At 36.6% G+C, this 23,849-nt stretch overlaps 1 protein-coding gene across 1 annotated transcript in view; it reads right to left on the bottom strand.

The window, feature by feature from the left end:
• Window positions 1-23,037, bottom strand: part of CNTNAP2 (contactin associated protein 2) — a 2,003,631-nt gene extending 1,980,594 nt beyond the window's left edge. The window contains exons 1-2 of the mRNA XM_024742848.1: window positions 22,963-23,037; window positions 22,511-22,839 (exon numbers count right to left, since the gene is read on the bottom strand). Coding sequence (XP_024598616.1) covers window positions 22,511-22,607 — 97 coding nt within the window. The 5' untranslated portion in view covers window positions 22,608-22,839; window positions 22,963-23,037. The remainder of the gene's footprint in view (window positions 1-22,510; window positions 22,840-22,962) is intronic.
• Between the last annotated feature and the right edge of the window lie 812 nt (window positions 23,038-23,849).

Here is a 23,849-nt window from a genome sequence, read left to right as displayed (position 1 = left end):
GAAAATGACAATGTGACATTTGTCATCAATTTACAGCTGACGTTTTACAGTTTTAGAACTTGAGAATGTTTATTCTCTTAGGATGCTTTTCTTATATTCTGCCACACATCTGGCTTTAGTTTCATAATATACAAGAAATGTACTTTATAAAAACAAAATTCAACTGAAAAAAAATCAGCATAATTTGCAACAAAAATTCTCACTATTATAGATAATTATGGTATTCTTGAAGAAATAGTGACATAATCCTTCAGTAATATTTTAAAGAATTATATATTTAGGAAGAATGTGGTTTTTTCTCCCTTAATTTTTATAATTTACTTTTCAATTTCAATTTTATTTATAGTTCTTTAATTTAAATTGGAATTACATGCTACCAACAAAAAGCATCCTTGGTCCTACCTTTTGGCAAACCACTAAGTTTGTGGTACAAAAAAATTATTATTGGTCTTTTGTATTTTTAGTAAGAAACACTTCCACATGTGTTTCTATGAAATTTGAGGCTCTGTTTTAACAAAATTACATATATATGTCATCTTTGACTCAATAACAATGTTAAAAAGACCTTTAAATCATATTTTAATAGTAAAATTAAGAGTAAACAAGAGGCTCACATTCCTCTTTCAAGTACTAAGTATTTCTTCATGCGTGGCAGAAGATGAAAAAGAAAAAAAAAATGTACCAACAACATTTCAAAAAAACAAATATCCCACTATGCTCTTAAAAATGGATGAAACATCCCTGTCTTCCATGTGTCAGGTAAGTGGGTATTTAAAGAACATATTACCTTTTCCAGAAGTATATATTATGGTCTAATAGGATGCTTAAAGTTATACTTTTAGAGCAATTTCATGATTAAAAAATATTCACTCAATTATTTACTAGTTAGTCCTAAGAATGAATAAAGTTTCCAGGCAAATCAAAATGCAATACTCAGACTGCAGCTTGTAGAAGTGCATTAGTTCTGCTTTGGTGAGACTTGACAGAGGATGTCCACTGTCCAAAGAAGTCCAAAGAAAACTTAGGAAATAACTAACAGGGGAATAACGAGGTACTTGGTATAGGTCACTCGGCTTGTATCTAACATTTTCTCCACTTAAGGTTTGAAAGTTTGTTTTTCTATAGTAATCACTTATAAGTCCCATCATGAGAAGTAGCCGTGCATTTTTTTCTTAAATCACACAACACGGTGCCAAAGTGTTTCACCTGCTCATTGCTCTGAGATTCACGTCAATTCACCATGAACAATGACCCTATTTTGACATTTCAAGCAAACCACTGCCATGTAAACCAACATATACCCAACAGCGGAAACCAAATCGCTGGATATTGAAGGTGAGTGCTGGCCGAGGGGATAAACGAGTGTGAGGCTCTCAACGGCCTCCACCTGCCCCCAAGTTTAGAGAATGAGCCCATGTGGACATTATTAACATTTGTCAGGAGACCCCGCCTGCTCGAGAACGCAACCAAACCAGACCAAAGGAACCAACAAACCAACCTACTCACAGTTTTTGTGAAACGAAATCCCTTGGGAGAGCACAGCATGAACCTCCTGAATACCCCTTCCTCGGAACCCCTCTGAACCACATTAAAGTCCCCTAAACGCTGAAATGCAAGACTTAGAGCAACAGTGTCATTGAGTCTAACTTTCCCACTGCAATCAGTTTCTGACATTCTCTTGAGGATATCCTTAAGAGATTATCCTCAAGAGGTTAAGATATCCTTAACCTCTTGAGGATAACTTAAGATATAAAATATATTAATAGTAATGCTTTGTGGTCCCCTTGGAAGTTGATTACATAGGAAAGACTGATCTTGATTGTCTTTTTTAAGTGGAAAAACTCACTATAAAGTGAGTGGCATAAATGCCACGTAATTTATGGGAGGACTACCAGACTATTGGTAGGCATCCATCATGCCCTATGTAGTAATTTCTGGTCGTCTACGATGTAAAAATCATACTCAATTAATATTAAGAACGGCACAGAACACGCTGATCAATCTCGTTCACCTTATCAGATCTTTTTCTATACATCTACTCACATAGAGAAATGTTTTTCTATTTATAAGTTGAAATAATATAAAGCAATAATAAATAATTTTATGTCAGTAAATGAATACGTGCTTTACAAGCATGACATCAACGTGGAGTTATCTGCATATCAGTAAACAATATTTTTATTATGCTACTGGAACAAAAAAAGTGCATACACACACTTTATCAAACATGAGAAGAGTATTCTGGTAACTGAGATTAATTAGATGGATTTTGGTAGGATTCTACCAGTCTTAACAGAGAAAGGTAAGAATTCTTTCTTCCTTTGTGATAATCTATAATAATGACTAGCTTTACTTAGAAAGCATTATTTCTAGTATACTATCAACAGCATAGATATCTTGTTATTATAGTTTCATGTAGCATACCTCTAGAAATCTCTACAACCTGGAACAAGTTACTTCACCTTCTAGGGCTTGATCTTCCTAATCTTTATAATAATATTGCTAACACATAACATGAGTTGAGAATTTGCTCTTGGTAAAGCAATTTGTTAAGCATTTTAAATGCATAATATTATTTAAACTTTGTTAGCACCTTGAGATTCTATCCCAAACTCCTGTTAGAGATAAAAGCAAGACTGAGGTTTGGAAGAGACTCCATTCTGTTCTAAGACTGGAAAGTCTAGGAAACTAGAATCATAGAATTTTTTTTTAATTGTAACGGGCTTTAGAGATAATCTAGTTCAATTCTCTAAAATTTTAAATGCAAAACTAAAATTTAGAGAGATTACAGAAATTGACAAAACTACACAACTAACCCATTTACCTATACTTTTTGCATGTTTTTCCCCAAACTATACCACAGACGACACTACTGTACCTTCTCTTTACACATAAAATATTTAATAGTGTGGTATAATGATTTTATTTTTTTCCCCATTTTCCCCATTTAGAGTGTGCTTCTTAATTTCAAAATAAACAAGAAGTTTGTTACGGTATCTTTCATTACAGATTCCAAGTTTAAAACCTTGCTACTCAATGTGCGGTTCATGGACCTCTCTCAATGTCAGCATCAGATGGGAGCTTGTTAGAAATGCCACATCTTAGGTCCTACCCCAGACCTACTGAATCAGAATCTTCCAGGTGGTTCATGTGCATAATAACAGGTGGGAAGTGCTGCTTTCTGAAGTTCTTACGTCTTTTGCATCAACTTCCTCAATATCAGCCCCAGTAATGGCCACCGTTGACTAGTACTCAAGAACCAACAAACATCCATGTATAACCTCTTGTTGGTCAGTGTTTTAAGTATACTGCTTATCTGATTAAAAGCATACTTTTGCATAGACTATATATAATCTGAGGTAAAGATTATAATTTGAGATACAGACACTGCTTGGGTTTGTTACAGACACACAGTCATCTAGCACTTGCAGGCTGTGCTTTATTTTTATGTCAAATGTGAAGGCTAAGCCTTTGACGTATGGTCCATGTTGAAAAGTTAAGCTGCAAAGATACTGAAAGTATAAAAACATATATATCAAGCTCTATACTGCTCTCTGTTTAAATTGGCACATAACTCAAATTCTGAAATAACCTTATGTTAATATTATATTCCTTAAAAACACAATCAGTATGGAATTAATTGTAATAAGAAAACAAGGTACATTTTCTAACAATCCTTGGACTTGTAGCGTTTATAAATGCACACATCTTTAATAAAACCACTACCCACCCCAAAGTATACAACAATCCAACTAACTGAAATCTTACTAAGATGAGAAACTCTCTGAAGTATAGAGCACAGCAATGCCAAAGGTTAGTACTTTAAGAATATGATGCATATTACCATTAATCACATTAAAAATAACTACAGATATCCTGTAACTATTGAGTTAAAATATCAATATGACGTTATTTTGTGAAAGTATGTTATAATTACATTCAATATTATATACTTCTTTAAAGTCTGCTATAAACAATACACTTTGAAATGTATGTTATTTAGGAAACTTCCTCTCATAAATGACTGCCATTTCAATAGCATATATATTATATGTGTTAAGTGATCAAAGTTATTTCTCTCCTTAGCAAAATTCTCTAAGCTAAATACCATTGAATTATTAGAATATTAGTACTGATGTTTCTAAATGAGTCTGGATTGCTCATGTACACAGTACTGCCCAGGAACAAAATAATATTTTTACATAATGAAACAAGCATTCCTTTTTGATATTAAAATCAGTTAGGCAACACATATTGACTACAGCGCAATTATAAAAATGGAGATAAATTTCTGAAAATCATATACATATAACTATATGTTAAAGCACTTAGTTTGCTTAACATTTCTACCACTTCCTCAACAGTTCAAAATTAGACTTTATTAAAAAATGTTTTGGATTTACTATTGTTCGGTTGTTCTTGATTTCTTTTGGATTTAAATGTGTTTTGTGTCAATGTATTAAACAATGAATTTAATTTTCAAAGAGAAAGCAGAATTTAACTTCTTTCAGCCTAATATCTCAGGGTCTGGTAAGAAAGAACAAGTCATTTGATATAAAACAGTCATGAATATTTTCTCTTATTGCTAATTTTTACTATTTGAAGAGATGGGGACCAGTGATTTTTCTCTCACTAGTGTAACCCAGTTTCCTTTGACCTCACCTTCTATCTTCCTGTTTGATGGGAACAGGCAGAGGAAGAAGAGGCACACAGATGATAAAAAACCATGAGAGGAACTCTGGACTTGTTTTAAATTTCCCATTGGTAAAAACAGAATGTTGAACTTTTTCGCCCTCTCCTTTGTGCTTTTTCTGTAAATGAAATTGGAAGTCCTCCTCCCTTTACTGAAAAAGAATATTCAAAATTTGAGGAGAGGAAGAAACACATATTTTCCAAGTTGGTTGAAAAGACTATATCCTAAGTCTTTAAGTCTCTACAGTCAGGGATTTGGAAATTCCAAACTGTGAAAATAAATATCTAATACATATATTCTACCAATGTCAGACAGAAAGTGATGAATAAAGTCACCTGGCCTGACTCAGGCTGGCTACAAGGCAGGGCCTAGACATGGCCCAAGGGCTCTCCTGAGCCCCAGGGAAAAGAGTGACAAGAATTCACTAGGAACTATTGACAGGGCCTTAGAATATGTCTCAGAATATAATTTTCCAGTAGCCAACTTTCTCCGTCATTTTTATGATCCTATCATTTCCAATTCCTACCTTCACGTAGCCAAACATAAATGTTAATTTTGCCTGGGCCTTTGCAAGGCAAGTACATAGCTTTTTTTTTAAAAAAATAAACAAATTTATTTTTTAAAAATACCTGAATTATTAGTTCCTCATAAGCTCACCAGCATGGGAAGGACTCTTCTAAACCCTTTCCGTGTTTGCAGACACATGGATGAACCCCCAGACACAGACCATACGAGTTCCCATGTTTCTAAGCATAAAACATAGTATGCTGTACGTATAACTTCGTAAATAGTACTTTTCTCTTAATAATGACTTAACGAATGGATGTCACTCCGTACAAAGCAGCTCCAATCACCATCATGATATGTGCTTCTTTTTCTGCACATGCACATGTTTTCCTGGGAAAATGCTTTAGTATAAATAAAGTTGCTTTCTAAAAATGTTTACTTATAAGTGTTTTCTACCTTCAGAGAGATTATAAAACCCTTCAGGACAGAGCCCCTGTCTCCAAAGTCTTTACTCCAGGGCTTACCACAGTGATCTATTTTCAAAAGACCCTCAAATGTTTCCACTGACAATGAAAAAAAATGTCTATAAACAATTTCAGCTGAACCTCCAAAAATCCTGAGCACTGATTTTCAGGGTCTTAAAATAATATCACTGTTTGATTTCCCAGCTTTCTAGCTATTTGGATAGTCACATTCAAAAATGAAAAAAAAAAAACTGTCAAATTTCTTTTTATACTTTCCATCACATTTCAGAAAACAAGCTTTATACCATCTGCCCATATGGCTGACAAGTTACAGTAAAAATGTTTATGCTTTTGGATATGTTCCTCGTGCCCACAAGCTCTCTAATTTGCAAATGTTGTGGTTTTTCAGAAACATTTGTAAGGTAATTGAATACCTACTACATTGTAAAACAAGCTCTCCTAAATAGATTATTTTACACTGCTTGAATAATTTCTCCCTTACTTTTTAACACGAGCATACTTTTAAAATAAATGACTCGCGTACTAACATCGCTGTGTGTAGAGTATAGCCGTACTTATGTTGTTATATAACAAATGATAAATCTAATTAATATAAATGATATAGGCATTACTTCTTTCAATTAAGTCTTTCTTAATATATTTGAACCATACTATTATCTCACTTTTTGACCATTTACATGTGGTATTATGTGAAAATTAAATAAGATACCTTTGCTAATTATTCCAAGTGTGTCAGCTTCCCAAGTAAATTATGAAATAAATGTCTGAGGCAATTACACATAATTTTGCAATATCTACATAGTCTAATCTAGTATTATAGAAGCTATATAATAAATATTGAATGCATTAAAAAATAACAAAATTACTAAGATTAATCAACCATTGTGTGCCAGTCACTCCATATCCTGTATTTAATCCTTCTAGCAAGACTTTCATGAAGGTACTGCTATTTCATCATTTTAAATATTAGAAACCTGAGGCTCAAAAATTTCGATAATTTGTCCATGGTCACTGAAGAACTAAGCCAACAACCAAACCCAGTCTTTCTGACATGAAAGTCTGTGCTAATAACCACTATAAGATATTTTCCAAAAGAATATGTAGATTCTTTTAAAGAAACATTCACACTTTTACCAAATCCATGTCAACACATTTCAGCAGGTATCCAGTAGAAAAATAATTTTCAGCAATGACTACAGAACATTTTATGACAGTGATCTTTATTTTAGGAGCTTCTAGGATAAAGATACCCTTTCATAGTAAAGGACTATTTATTTCACATATTTAAGGAGATTTAGCTTTGACAATAGAGACCTCTTACCATAGATAATAAACAGAGTCAGGAACCCTGCCATAGAGAAGACCCATAGTATCTAAAACTCATGGGCGGTGAATACATACATAAATATATAAATAAATAAACACATACATACATACAACACCCACATATAGTATTCTGATTTTTATTTGCTTCAGTGAAGTCTGCCTAGCCAAATCTGCCGTTTTACATTAAATCAAGGTAGATTCCAACTACTTCTAGTTCATATAATCAATTAACGACTTAGAAAAACAAAACAGCAAAACAGAAACAGATAAAATTTTCCATAATATTTAAAGACTGAATATACTTTAAAATGGCAATTAAGAAAAACCTTATCCCCACACACCCTACATCCAAATCTATGCTGAGCATTCTATGTGTAGTAATGTATATACTTTTTTTTTAACATCTTTATTGGTGTATAATTGCTTTACAATGTTGTGTTAGTTTCTGCTTTATAACAAAGTGAACCAGCTATATGCACAGGTATATCCCATATCTCCTCCCTCTTGTGTCTCCCTCCCTCCCACCCTCTCTATCCCACCCCTCTAGGTGGACACAAAGCACCGAGCTGATCTCCCTGTGCTATGCAGCTGTTTCCCACTAGCTATCTATTTTACATTTGGTAGTGTATACGTGTCATTGCCACTCTCTCACTTCATCCCAGTTCACCCTTCCCCCTCTCCGTGTCCTCAAGTCCATTCTCTACGTCTGCGTCTTTATTCCTGCCCTGCCCCTAGATTCTTCAGAACCTTTTTTTTTTTTTTTTGGATTCCATATGTATGTGTTATTGGCAGATAGTGAAGTTCATTCCTAGAGTGTAAGATTTTCTTTTTTAAAAAAAATTATATATAACTCACATATAACACCATATTAGTTTCCGGCATACAACATACTGATGAGATAGTTGTATATAGTATGAAACTCTCACCACACCAAATCTCGTTAACATCAATCACCACACAGGTACAGAACTTGTTTTCTTGTGATAAGAACTTTTAAGAGCTACTCTCTTAGCAACTTTCAAATATGCGACACGGTGTTATTAACTAGGGTCACCACGCTGCGCATCACATCCCCAGGACTTATGTATTCTATAACTGGAAGTTTGTACCTTTTGACCCCCTTCACCCATTTTGCCTTTGTCCTCAACTCCCCACCTCTGGCCACCACCAGTCAATTCTCTGTAACCACGTGCTTGATTTATTAATATATTGTTTTTTAGGTTTCACATATAAGTGAGATTACGGTGTTTCTCTTCCTCTGACTTATCTCACTTAGCATTATGTCCTTTAGGTCCACCCATGTGTCATAAATGGCAAGATTTCAATCTTTTTATGGCTAAATAATATTCCAATATATCTTTGATATATATATCACATCTTCTTTATCCATTCACCATTCAATGGACACTTAAGTTGATTCCATAACTTGGCTATTGTAAATAATACTGCAGGGCATATATCTTTTCAAATTAGTCTTTTCGTTTTCTTCAGGTAAACACCCAGAAGTGGAATTACTAAATCATATGTCATTTTTTTTTTTTTTTTTGCGGTACGCGGGCCTCTCACTGTTGTGGCCTCTCCCTTTGCGGAGCACAGGCTCCGGACGCACAGGCTCAGCTGCCATGGCTCACGGCCCCAGCCCCTCCACGGCATGTGCAATCTTCCCGGACCGGGCCACGAACCCGCGTCCCCTGCCTCGGCAGGCGGACACGCAACCACTGCGCCACCAGGGAAGCTCTGGTAATTCAATTTTTAATTTTTTGAGGAACATCCATAGGGGTTTCCATAGTAACTGCACAGATTTACATTCCTACCAACAGTGAACAAAAGTTCCCTTTTCTTCACATCCTCACCAACACTTGTTAGTTCTTGTCCTTTTGATAATAGCCATCCTAACAGGTGTGAGGTGATGTCTCATTGCCCTTTTGATTTGCATTTCCCTGATGATTAGTGTTGCTGAGCATCTTTTCATGTACTTGTTGGCTGTTTGTCCTCTTCAGGAAAGTATTTATTCAGATCTTTTGCCCATTTTTAATCAGACGGTTTGGTTTTTTTGCTATTGAGTTGTATAAGTTCTTTATATATTTTGAATATTAACCCCTTATTGGATACAGTAGTCCCGCCCCTTAACCACAGGGTATACATTCTAAGACCCCCAGTGGATGCCTAAAACCATCGATAGTACCGAACCCTATATATACTATGTATTTTTCCTATATATACATATATACCTAAGGTTTAATTTATAAATCAGGCATAGTAAAAGATTAACAGTAACTAATAATAAAACAATTATAACAATATACTGTAATAAAGGGTTCATAACTTTTGCAATTTGAGGTGCAACATAAAAATTAGAATGAATTTCTTTTTCCTTCTTCACAATTTCACGGATAGAAGACTCATTATTACCGTAGGTTTTAGCAACCTCGGCATATTTTCTTTCCTCAGTAAGTTGAAAACGTTCACCTTTTGACTTAAAGGAAGCAGGTTATGGCTTATCTCTGGCATATCCGAACTACCAGCATTGCTACTGTTGCACTTTGGGGCCATTATTAAGTAAAATAAGGGCTACTTGAACGCAAGCACTGCCACAGTCAATACAGTGAATTGAAAACCGGGACAGTCAATCTGATAACCAGGTTGGCTACTAAGTGATTAAGGAGCAGGATATGCTGGACAAAGGGATGATTCATGGCCTGGGCAGGACAGAGCAGGATGGCACGAAATTTCATCAAGCTACTCAGAATGGTGCCCTATGTAAAAGTTACCAATTGCTTATTTGTAGAATTTTCCATTTAGTATTTTCAGACTGCAGTTGACCTTGGTTCACTGAAACCTTGGAAAGTGAAACCGTGGATAAGGAGGGACTACTGCATATGGTTTTCATATATCTTCTCCCATTCTGTAGGTTGCCTTTTCACTTTGTTGATGGTTTTCTTTGTCGTGATGAATCTTTTTTGTCGTCCCACGTACTTATTTTGCTTTTGTTACCTTTGCTTTTGGTGTCTGATCTAAAAAAGCATCACCAAGATCAATGTCAAGGAGCTTACTACCTATGTTTTCTTCTAGGAGTTTTATAGTTTCACGTTGCACATTCAACTCTTTAATCCATTTTGAGTTGATTTTGGCATATGGTGTAAGACAGTGGTCCAGTTTCATCCTTTTGCATATGGCTGTGCAGTTTCCCAAACACAATTTATTGAAAAGAATGTACATTCCCCATCATATGTTCTTGGCTCCTTTGTCATAAATTAATTGACTTGGCTGATAGTCAAGTTCATTCACAGAGGGTAAGGTTTTCTTAATGCTTTTTTTTTTTGCGGTACACGGGCCTCTCACTGTTGTGGCCTCTCCCGTTGCGGAGCACAGGCTCCGGACGCGCAGGCTCAGCGGCCATGGCTCACGGGCCCAGCCGCTCTGCGGCACGTGGGATCTTCCCAGACCGGGGCACGAACCCGTGTCCCCTCCATCGGCAGGCGGACTCTCAACCACTGCGCCACCAGGGAAGCCCCTTAACGCTTATGTTTAACAAAACTGGTAAAATATATATTATTCTCTTATTAAAGATAATAAATGCTTATTCTCTATATTTTGTCCAGCAAAGATTTATTTTCTCTCTACTTGCTGATAAACTATTAAACAGTGTCATTTACTCTTTCAAAGCTTTATTTTTGTCATATGTTTTACAAAAGACTTGTTCCAAAATCACTAGATACCTCCCCATCAGGGGGAGGTCCAAACTTGGCCAATGTGGGAATTGCATAGTTGTCCTCTTCTGCTTGGAACATTCTTCCTCTCTTCTTTTCTTGTGTAGTTTCTTCCCATTCTTTAGGCTCCAATTAAAAGATGTTACAAAAATAATAAAATAAAATAAATAAAAATGTGCAGTTACAATACATTTTAAATTCCAAAACTTATGTTTTGGGTGATGATATAATCTCTGTAAAACTGAAATACTGCAGATCACTGTATACAATAATTATATAACATTAAACCATGTTTCCATGATATGAAGACTACTCAAATTGCAGTAATATTTTCCTAATATACTTTGGGCAAAGAACAGATAATAAACTGAAATTCATGTTGTCTTTCACTTTGAGCAAATAGATGTAAATTAGCCTTTAAAGTAATGTCAAAAGCCCTGTTACTTTTAACCGACAGTCCTCTGAAATACTTATCTGTTTCTTTTTTTTTTCTTTTTTTGATTCATACAGACAGGTCAGTTTCAAGGCAGTATTTTTATAATACGAGGATTACTCCTTACAGAGAACTTTATTGCAACGACTATTACGTTAAAATTATATTACTTCTGATTACAATGCTTTTAGCTATAAGAATACAACTAAGGAAAGAAATCCTTACTTGTTGCTATATCCTAGCTATTTGCACAATTTATACACAGAACTAACCCATCAATTCAATTCCATTATATTTAACAATGCTTATATACCTAGAAATGTTATAGGTAATCTGGGGGATATAAATAAATATATATCATAGTATTTTCTTTTAATTGATATATTAATTAGCTATTTACAAAAATAGTGACTATTAAAATTGTATTTAATCAGACTTTATGATATCTGTCTTCAAATCCTTTATGGCAGTAGAATATGGGGTAGATATTAAGCTTTTATTACCTTAAAGCCCAGCTAGAACTAATGTCAGGAGTTTATGAAAATGTAGAATTTTGTGTTAGTATATGGGATAACTTGACAAAAGAACTGTATAAATGTGAAATCAGTAAGCTTTAAATTTTTTGAGCATCCTTCTGCTTTGAGTATTCTAAAAGGGAGGTAATGGCCTAATTTTATATGATAATTCAACGCAACTAGTACACTACCTAATATAGTAAAAGATGTTTATTGAAATCTAGTTCTTTTGATACAACTACACCCTTAAATCTATTAATCTAAGAACAAAATGTAGGCTGTGTCTGTGCAAACTGCAGGCTAAGAGAAATGGGAGTAACCTGGACTTCCCTGGTGGCACAGTGGTTAAGAATCAGCCTGGGAATGCAGGGCACACGGGTTCAATCCCTGGTCCGGGAAGATCCCACATGCCGCAGAGCAACTAAGCCTGTGGGCCACAACTACTGAGCCTGAGCTCTAGAGCCCATGAGCCATAGTGCTTAGAGCCCATGAAGCCCCAGCGCCTACAGCCTGTGCTCCGCAACAAGAGAAGCCACTGCAATGAGAAGCCCGTGCACCGCTGCGAAGAGTAGCCCCCGCTCGCCGCAACTAGAGAAAGCCCACATGCAGCAATGAAGACCCAATGCAGCCAAAACTAAATAAATAAATAAATTTATTTTTTTAAAAAAGAAATGGGAGTAACTTGTGTTATGAGTAGGCAGTGCTAGGGTATCACTGTAAAGGATATAAATTTTGAAACAGATTTTGCTGGATGGTCAACTTTGAAAAGGCAAGGCTGGAGGATATTTTTAAGGATGTGGTGCATCATATACAAAGTTTCAAATGTAGGGATGAAAAGAGTTAATTCAAAATATAAACACATGGAATATAAGCGCCTACTTTTTGTATTCATCAAAGGATATTTTTGCTATATTAAAAATCAAAATGAAATTCACTGACATTCTATAGCAACTTTGACAATATCAACTAATATGCTGGATTAATACACACTAAATATATGTAATTATCAAGTTTCCCTGCAACTACCTCTATCATTTACAAGATTTTTTGACAATTTAAGTACTCTTAAAGTACCTGTTAGGCACAGCAATTACTTTGTTGACATCTGTCTTCAATTTGCATGCAGATTACAGGTATTTCTTTGAAAAAACGTGTTTTGAAAAGGGCAGTCATGCTTGGCTTTTAACGAGTCTGATCAACCATACGGCTTAAGAGAAGTACAGAAAATGCTACAAAATAGAGCCATGTAGAAAAGGGTTGGAGAAGTTGTAGAGCTTTCACAGCATGGTTTCATTATTTCCCTTGAAATGGTAGATTAATATTCATCTATAAACAATGACAAACAAGTATCTGTGTTTTATCATTGAAAATAACTTTTCTTGCCTTCCTTTAGTGTCAGCAATTTGGGTCATTTCTCACTCCAATATCAGATAATTGAAGATAACTTGCATTATTTTTCATCACTCCATCCCTTTTAAGTTCAAATAGCAGAGAAACTGCTTACTATCAGCTTGATATCTTGCCTGCAATTAGACCAAATCACCACAGGGAGGTGATGGTACCGCTAATCTGCTCCAAAGTTCTGAGGTTTGGGCCATATATTAGATTTTTCTAAATCAGCATGTATATAATAGGAAAAGGCATTTCGGGAGGGAACAGAATGTAAGAAGGCATAAGAGAAATGTGATTAGAAACAGCATGTTGTATTAGAGAAGTTGCAAGGATTTCAGTATGGCAAGGTTATGGGGTGCAAATGTTGGGTTAGGGGGAGATTATATTAAAGGGACAGACAAGAACCAGAGAAGTGAAGCACGGTGCCAAGATCTGTGATTTACAAAAGGATTTCTGGCATAGATATCCATGATAAACTAGACGAGAAACATGAAGAGCAAGGAGACATACTAGGAGGCTACTAAATTAATGCTGGAGGGAAATGCTGAAAATCTTAACCATAGCTGTGGTGACGGGGATGGAGAGAAGGGAATAGATACTAGGGATATTTTAGCACTAGAACTGACAACTATTTTTGAGACAAATATTTTCCCACTGCCATTAAAGTAAAATAAGTTTTCCTCTTGACAAGACTCTCAAGAAAAATTTTACGGTTTAGACATAACGTGAAATTGATACTCAAAACAATGGTTATAGATTACACAGGTATCATCTTTTAACCTTCAGCAATGGCAATAATATTTACAGTTCTGGATACAGACTGCAAAATTTCCTGAGAACCAGTTTAAAACAGCTTTTATTCCTATCTGACAAAGCATTTTAACAAATATTTTCCATAGATTTAAGTAAATATTTTCACCACATGATTATTATAATTATGCTAATAGTACCCAAAAGATAGAATTGCATCGTAAAATCACTTTATTATGAAGAGGTAGAACATAAACAACATTGTCTGCATTATTATTTAATGTTATCATTGAAATTTAAACATCATGATAACAGGTTTCTTTCCCCTATAACTCTATACAAGAAGGTAATTAACCCTTAAAATATTGCCTAGATGCAAGCTGAACGTCAGTATTAGAGAACTGGAAATCAATGACGTACTATTTCACTCATCCAGCGGCACTACGGTTAAGAGCACCGGCTGTAGGGATAGACCATATGGGTAGCCTGGGCAAGGTACTTCATTTTTCTGTCTGCCTCAGTTTTCTTACCTGCAGACTGAGGCATTGTTGTAAGGACTAAATGAGTGAATACATCTAAAGAGTAGTGCCTGACCTGAAGTCTGCAATCCACAAATATGGATATTCATATCAACTGGCAACAATTTTAAAGCATAATAAAGTCTATTGATGCCTGAAGTTCTGGAAAAGGGCACTAACTGATTGGTGCTGAAAACGTAATGTTATTACAGATTTCTAGAACTCAATCAGGAAACATTTATTAGAGAAAAGATATATATTTTTTAAATTTTTTTTTTTTTTTTTTTTTTTTTCTGCATTGGGTCTTCGTTGCTGCGCACGGGCTTTCTCTAGTTGCAGCGAGTGGGGGCTACTCTTCATTGTGGTGCGCGGGCTTCTCATTGCGGTGGCTTCTCTTGTTGCCGAGCACGGGCTCTAGGCACACAGGCTTCAGTAGTTGTGGCATGCGGGCTCAGAAGCTGGGGCTCATGGGCTCTAGAGTGAAGGCTCAGTAGTTGTGGCACACAGGCTTAGTTGCTCTGCGGCATGTGGGATCTTCCCCAACCAGGGATAGAACCCATGTCCCCTGAGCTGGCCAGCGGATTCTTAACCACTGTGCCATCAGGGAAGTCCAAGAAAAGATACGTACTTTTTGATCAAGCACCCCAGTCTTGGACGTCAATTCCACACAAATAAACCCATCAGTATGTAAATATCTGACAGAGGCTGCTTATTTTTGCATTCTTAATAGTAGAAGCAATGTAAATACCCAATGATGACACACTGATATTTTTGACACAGTATTATCTTTGTCAACTGACATAATAAAATGGTTATTCTTAATTCCATACTCCAGACAGCCAAAAAGCATAGCAAACAATACTAGCATCTGCTTTAAACTAGCCATGAGGAACTTACCTGCTACTGTCAAGATATCTGAGTAAAACTTACATATACTACAGATGTGCATGAAGTAAGATGAAATTGTATTCTTGGAGATTTCATCACTACCAGTAAAAACCTCTTCTACTGTAAGGCAGACATAAATTCTTCTAAATATTCTTTTCACATGATAACATTTAATATTAATCATGTGATTTAACTAACAATGAGTGTATTTTCTCACTAACAAAAGTCAGCTGAAAAACCTCCGGTGATGATACCATACATGGCATAAGTAAAAAATAAAGTTTTATTTTATAGATCAAGTCTCATGAGATTATATGTGGTTGTCTGGTAGATTGTGTCAAGAAGGATTTGATTCTGTGGCCATATTTAGACTCACTGAGAAAAAAATGATAGATTAGCAACATTTGCCTTGATGGTGGCATCAAACTCATGTCTTATTGTGACTACAGGCATGTAGGTAGAAACAAAAAGTCTGGATCACGTTTTCTTAGATCAGTTGACATTAAAAACATTACACTAATAGCATATTCATTTAATCACCTGAAAAAACTGATATTCATATATGATTTTCCAGACATTATTTTTGTTTGAATCAAAAATTTTTCAAATAACTACATACATTCTATAAATTTCAAGCTTAAATTTATTAACAAGTAAGTAATTTAATGAAGAACAGGTCATTGTTCATGTGTAATTAACACATTTTAAACAAGCGATACCCCTAAAATATGCTAAAATTTGGCCACATTACATAATTAGGCTGATTTTTTTTCATGTAGTTCTTCCGTTCATATATTTTGTCCAATATCCGAAAAGTATCTATAGAGTATATGAAGGTAAATATTTACTTATAAGGTTGTTTAATAACGTGGTTCCCATTAAGTAAGAGACGAATGCCTAGAAAAATGAGTTAACAGAGAGATGCATTTTAAGCAATATACAATGTATGTTAGTTCACAATAAGCATTTGAGTCTGTATGATTTACAAGTAATAATAAGCACCTTCCATTTTAAGAGAATATTCTTACAGATAAATGTATTCTTTGGCAAACCATGGTATTTCACCACATAATAAACTGTTTTGTTAATTCAGAGTACAGGTATTTACTTTGCCCATGTATTCCTTTTAAACAAGACTATATCTTACAGAAAAACCCAAACAAACTTTTTGGCCAACCCAATATAATTGAATGACTTAGCTGACATTGTTATAGTGGCTGGTAGAAAATTAGGGGTCAAGGCCAAATGTGTCTTTTTATGTCCTAACATGACTCTAACTGCATAGAAGTGAGCAAATCCTTGTTGAATTTAATTAAGCTTTATGTAACTTGATTCCAATGTAGATGCACCACACAAGACCGCAGCAGGGAGCCTGACTTTGAAGGCTAACCTTTATCACCATTTTCTATGATACGCATTGATCACTAAGACCACCAACCCACGGCAACAAAGCCAGGGTGAAAGTACTGGAAAAGGGAAGAAGAACCTTACATATCTTTGGGGATAATTTTTCCTGGTAAAAAATATTCTCTGGAACTAATTTTACCTCCTTCCTAAATATGAAAACATTAAAGAATATATCACTATGTATGTTTATGAAAGCATTTCAAACAGATGTAAATCACAAGGATAACTTAGACTATGGCCCTCGTGAGCTTGCCGGTACTTTTCAGCACTTTTACAGTATACCACAAATGGGATCTCTTCAGCAAGCAAGCTCAGAGCCAATGAATACATCTTTATTTCCAGATTTCCTACTATCAGGGGAGGTTTTAAAATCTGGATGCTATTAAAAAAAAATAATCAGTTACTTCAAGCTATTATTATGAATAGTCTACCCCAAAAATGAACTAAGTAAGAGTTTAACAAGCTCTTTTTCAAAATTTACAATTAAGGAAATTATCAACTTGGTCTGCAAAATGCAAACGCCTCCTTTTTTTTTTTTTGAATAATTGACCCAACCCTTCATAATTGTGCAGTAGGAACACGAACAGCAAGTAACTACCAACTCAAGGCATGTCAAATTCACCTGATGCTTAAATGGACAACATGGAATTGAATGTGTAGCCGCTAACATCCATAACCAAGATGTGTTTATAATGGTAATGTTATTAACCATAGATAAAGAAATGCTTTTTTAAATGTCTCTCTAAAATAAATATCACTAATAGGACCATGCAGATATGAATAACGAATGAATGAAGAGAAGGGCTTGATGGTCATAGTTTAAGTAAATTCTCCAACTCAACCTCAAAGGGGAAAAAACAAGTCTTATTTCACTGCTCGTTTTTAACCACATTCATCTAGTTCAATACTAAATAATTTGGGGGTTTGATAGGGGAAAATAAACAGCCCTCTTTTCTCTCCCTGAGTTCTCAATCAGAAAAGAAGCCACAGACGGAGAGCAAATATCACCCTTTACACAGTAATGGCTAATACAGAGGAAAAGTACTTCAATGCGTGGCAACCACGGGATGCAACAACCTTAATTCTGAAATTAAACAGACCTTCTAGCCATAGGAAGAGTTGAACATCATAAGGCTCCTCATATTATCACGGAAGTTATTGCAGAAGCATAGCCTACTCTTGTATGTCTTTTAGTAGAATCTATACCTTCTGCAGGCAGCCTGGAGGGAAGAAGGAGGAAGGGCTCAGCTCAACTAGGTCCTTCTCCCAAAGTCACCTAACAGGTAAATCACCCTACCTAACCTGGGGTGGAATTCGAACCGAATACCATTCACTGGAACAGTAGAGATAGAAGCTAAGAATGTTACAAGTGCAGTTTTCTCCACATAACAGAGAAGGAGGTTGAGCCTCAAAATCCCAACAACATCTTTAGTTGGTCAGAACTACAACAGACAGGTTCTCTAGATCCCAGGAGATGGGAAGATGCAATGTTTTAACTGAGCACCCTGTTAAGAAGTAGTCTCTTTTAAGTTTCTCATTTGAAAAGTTAAAGCCTACCTAAAGATCATTTCATCATTATTCTTACATAGTAAAATGGCAAAAATAGACACATGATTTCTTCCAGCAGCCAAATATGGGATGAATATAGAAATATAATTTATTTTTCTACAAGCTACTTATCTTAAAATATATATTTCTCTAGAAAACTGATAACATTCCATTTCAGATATAGATATAAATATAGCACTCACTTTATTTCCATAACACTGTATTTGTGAGGCTTAAATTATTATGTGCTCTGTTGTTTAACTTAGTACACAGTGATGAATGATAAAATAAAGCACTTCTCAAATCAATTAGATATGGGAAAACTTTGAAATTACACATTTATTTCTTTATCCCATCAATATCAATCACTACAGAGAGGCAACATGCAGAAGTTGGTTCTCTATATGTTTAATATTTTTAAGGAAATCACCCACTGGATTTGAAGTAAGAATCTCTCCCTATTCTGTACAACATTTACAAGAAATAAAATCTACTTTAAAAAAGAGAAGCAAGCCAAGGGGAGGTACATCAAATTCTTTTTATGTTTCAATCATGAAATGGATACATCAAACAAGAAGACTTACTAGTTCACTTTTAAATACTTATTAAGATTTTCTCTGGAAGAATTTATAATTAAGGGAAGTGATTTAAAATCTCAAAGAAGTTACAGACCTTGAAATGTCCTGCCAATTAGAATAGAAAAAAATATTAGAAGTGTGATTTTTAAATATATATGATGCACATCAAATAACTTTGATGTTATTTATCTAAAGATAATATGCTATATGTTTATACCTGTATAAAAGTTAATAAAAACTATTTTGAACTTGTGGATTCATTTTTTTACCTACTTTTTCCATGTATTGATGTTACAGGAGAAAACTTAGACAAAGATCCCCGTTTCCTGAATATCAGTGCCTACAATGAAATCAGGATTATATATTTCTCTCTAGTGAGTAAATAATACTTTTCATTAGTTTGCATTAGGTAAAATAATGTACTGCCTCTTATCAATAAATAAATTTTGCTAGCCTAAAGCACTTTTTAAGTTAAATTCATTTTATTAAAACAAACTCATTACTATGTACAAGCTCAGTATAAACTAATAGTATTTGCTTTTATATTTACTTATATATTTTATATTTAATTCAACTATTTGAAAGATACCATTTTAAGGGTGGTATATGAATAAAAGAGAAAATAGAAATATATACTATTGTTTTGATATTGTTGGTTTATTTACTTGAAATACTTGCACAAAAAGACCTATCTATAAACTTGCAAGCAACTTAAACCCCTTGAAAGACTTGTTAGCAAATATATAAATATACACATATTTTACATATAATAAATATATATCTATATTAAATATTATATCTCTATATATTACATAATATATATTTAAAGGATTTTACCATATGTATGTATATGTATATATTTATACACATTTGTACTTATATATGTAAAAACATATTTGTTACAAAGTATTGGAGCACGCTTCTCAAATGTGACAGTCAGTGAAATTATAGTTTAATGGCTATATAAAATAATGTAAAGTGACTTTTACCAGAAAGCACTGTTTAAGCCAAAATTTAGTAAACTTTGAGAACAAATTAAATTCACTAAATGTTAGCTCAAGCTCATCATTTAGAACTGTACTGTCAGGGTCTTTCAAATATGTTCAAATAATGCAACCCCCTAAGAGTAAAATATTCCACTTAAACTTTACATATGTGCCCTGTACATATACATTTACAAGAAGGGAGGCTCTACGATTCCATGGGCTCAGCAGCAGCTCATTTCCACTATCTGCCAAGAAATTAAATTCCACTTCTACTTCATCCTAGAGATAAGCTTCTTTAAGGTTTATTTTAGTTTAGTTACAAAATAGATAGTATTAACAGGAACAGCATATGCATATATAGTTCAATAACAGAGAAGAAGAAATAAGCCAGAAACCAATGTATATCTGAAATGGTATTGTTATCAAATTTAAAAATATTACCTGCATCTTCAAAAAATGTCCATCATATTAAAAAGTTATTTAGGGACTGAAAGTCTTAGCATAGTCATCGTATTTTAAAAATGGGTACCAAATAAAAACATTACTTTTAGGCTACTTTTTATCTTGTGATGACCTCTCCTGGTTGAGTTGTTCATTATCTTACTTTCATGTAGTTACCATTTTTTCTCTCCTTTGGATGCTTTTAATATTAAGAATTTAACTATCAAACTTCTTCAGAGCTGCATATACTATAAATACAATTTTTCATTAAGGGTAGAAGTATAAATTTAAAGTACTGAGTACGTGGAGCTCATTCTAATCAGTAAAATCAGTATCATTCTTATTTATTTAATTCATCTCTAGGATGGGGGCAACTTTGAGTTTTGGTCACAATTTAGATTCAAATGAAAGAAAAAGTCATATTAATTAAGCCATTACACGTTTTCAACAATGAGGAATAAGAGCTAAATAAATAATCTGAATAATTGAACATAACTGTTAACTATCTTAAAAGTAATGGTCTCTGCTCTTCCCTCTTCCCCTGTGGCCAAATTCTAAGTTGTAAGAACTAAGAATATATTTCAGAAATAACAACCTTTCCATTCTTAAAGTATACTAAGCCAATGACTGAAGGTAAGCCATTCTTGACACAGGGTGAATTTTTCAGATTGATTCATTATAATTAAAGTCTACAGAAAGATCAGGAAAAACTCTGGCTGTGAGGGCCTTCAATCCGTGAACACAGTAAATTGAATGTATAATGAGCTTATTTTCTGAGGAAAGTGTCAATTAGTTCTATATAACCAGACCTTGACATGGAAACTGAAATTTCATCAGAATAGTTTTCTCAGAATCTAGTAACATGTTTATGTAAATATGAATACCGAGCATTAATAGCTGCACAACTTATATTTAAATCTATAAAACTGACATCAAATATTAATAACACATCATGTTTTTGAGGTTTAATCTACTTTGGAAAAAACTATAAAAATTCGTTTCAAGTTCATTACAAACTTCGATTACCAGTTAGTGGCTTCTCTATCTTTAAATGCAAGGAAAGAGAACCAAGTACTCTACTTCGGAGAATATGTCAAACAGTAATACTGGTTCATCATATGATAATATCATTTAGTAGATCCTTTAGCACAACTTATGAAGTCCTTTTTCAACGTTTATTCTTATCAATATTTACACACTGGGATAAGAGCATTCATATTAACATACGGACAAAGATGCATTAATGAATCCCAGGATATGATAGACAGAAATAGTACTACTTCATATATGAATACTGGAAAACACTAAACTTTTTTTCCTGCATGGAAAACGCTTATTTTGAAACTCTAAAATCTCCATGATGATTCTTTAACAAGTCGTCCATTCTCAGAAACAAGTATGTCTTATGAATACTACCCTAAGATTCCTACAGGCTATCTTTCTAGTATTTAACTCTTTCTGAACCAAAGGAGCGCTCATGCATTTCCTCTCTAGATGCCCAATACGCACTTCTAAAGCAATGCAGACGATGGGCTGGAATCTTCCATTTCTTTCTACTCTTTCTAACCTCGTGAACAAATGAACAATCTTTTCTAGAAAAACTAGCCAAAACACACAGAGATAAACATATTTAACAGCATCATTTTTTCTGAGAACTCTTTTAAGAAATCTGTTCATTACTGCATTAATGCTATTTTGCACTGACTGTCCCAAGTCCTAGACTGCATTGCACTTAGCTGCCAGAGAATTAAAGCAATTTCACCTACAATACTGGATTCACTGTCTTCCATTTTAATAAGCAAATACTAAACGGTCATTAACTTGGGGCTGGGGTGAGGGGGCGCGAACAGAAGTCCATAGGAGCCCAAAAGACGCTCCTTTTTCACTCCCATAGGCATGCTTATTTAAGTTAAAACCATAAATAAAAATAAGAAACTTATTTTTGCCATGTTTTCACTTTTCATTCACTGACCTACCTAAGCAAAAGGCAATGAACTTCCTCTACACAAACACACCAAAGTGGAAGAATAACTCCTAAGACGCTGTCCCCGACACTAATGACTCTAACCAAGCAATTGCCAACCAATCTCCACGACCAGAAACAACTTTCTAGAAACATCACCAGCTTCAAAAACCCTCTCCCCGCAACCCGGAGCGCGGGGTTTGGAGTGTCCCCTGCTGCAGTGGCCGCAAGTGCGTGACAGAGGAGCCACACACACACATCAGGCTGCGACACCTCAGAAGGCACCTCCGAGTTGGTACCCTGGGGTGGAACATCAATGCGGCACTGAAACTGCTCCAGCGCAGAGCGAGCTCGCGGGAGGGCTACTTACGGGACGTGGCGGGAGCCGTCCAGGCTCTGCAGAGGATGCTGCCGACCAGCCAGAAGGAAAGCGCTGCCCCGCAGCCGGCTCCCCGAGCCACCGGCATCCTTCGCCTCCTGGCTCGCGGTACTCCAAAGGCTCGCTGCGGAGAGATGCCGTCAGTCTCTCCGAGGGGTTCTCGGAGGGAGATGGGCCGTCCTCCGGCACGACCGAAAGCCAAGCCCCTCCTACTTCCTCTTTTCTCCCCTCACCCGCTCCGGGCTCCTGTCCGGCGGGGCTGGGAGCAGCAGGGCGGTCGCAGCCTTCGTCTTCCCTCCGCGCGGGTCTTGCCTCTTGCTCTGTGAACCAACGCCAGGGGGAAGAATTCAAACCGAGAAGGAAAGGGAGGGGGGAGCAGAGGAGGGGACACCTACCCCGCCCTCTCCCTCTCGGGAAAAAAAAAAAAAAAGAAAAAAAATCACCAGGGGACGAGGCGGAAAACCAGAAGAGCGGAAGACGCAGAAGGAGCAGGGAGCACGCCGGGGACGGCGGTGCTGAGGTCGCCACTGCGGGCGAGCGCTCCCCCGGCCGCTGGGCAGCGTGACTCGGAGGGGTTTCCAGTCGCCTACCAGCACACATGGAGCGACTGTGTTTGCGCGGAGCGGAGCACGCAGCCGGGCCGGCGGAGGGGCGGGCGCACGCACGGCCTCAGCGCGGCGCGGCGCGGGGCAGCATCTCCCAGGCGGTGCAGCGCGAGCAGCGGCGGCCGCGGCCGGAGGGCTGGAAACGCCGCCGCCAGCAGCGCCTGCGAAGCCGGGCGGCGGACGAGGCGGGGGAAAACCCTCCCTCCTCTCCCCCTCTCCAGGCCCCTCCCTGGCTCCTCCTTCGCCGCCGCCTGCTTCTCCTTACCTTACCCCTCTGGCTGTCACAAACCTTCCGCCCTGCCCTCGCCTGGCTGGGAAAAGGAGAGAGGAGGAACCCAGGGGCCCGGGTCCCCCAGCTGGGGCGCGGGCCGAGGAGGGAGGCGCGCGCCTCTCCCCGGGCGGGAGGCGGTGCTGAAGTTGGGAATTCGCAGTGTGATCTTGGAACCCGGCTCCAACCCTGACTGCCCCCCACCCAGCTGCAGGAAACACAACCCCTTCGCTCGGATGCCTTCTTCTCCTGGCTCTCCTCCCCTTCAGATAGAGATGGTACAGGCCCCGGGAGCTCCGGCCCCCCGGGAACTAGAATCAGGCGTCGGACTGTTAGGTCTTCCGAGTGGTCCTAACACCAAGTGACGGAGCTGAACATCCCGACTGGAGCAGCAGGGACTGCAGACGCCGCTAATGCAGATGTTTTCAATATGTAATTAATTCATACTCAGTACACA

This window comes from Neophocaena asiaeorientalis, unplaced genomic scaffold (genome assembly GCF_003031525.2).
Source record: "Neophocaena asiaeorientalis asiaeorientalis breed wild unplaced genomic scaffold, Neophocaena_asiaeorientalis_V1.1 scaffold798, whole genome shotgun sequence".
Classification (NCBI taxonomy): Eukaryota; Metazoa; Chordata; class Mammalia; order Artiodactyla; family Phocoenidae; genus Neophocaena; species Neophocaena asiaeorientalis.
This window is presented reverse-complemented; position numbering and strand designations above follow the sequence as displayed.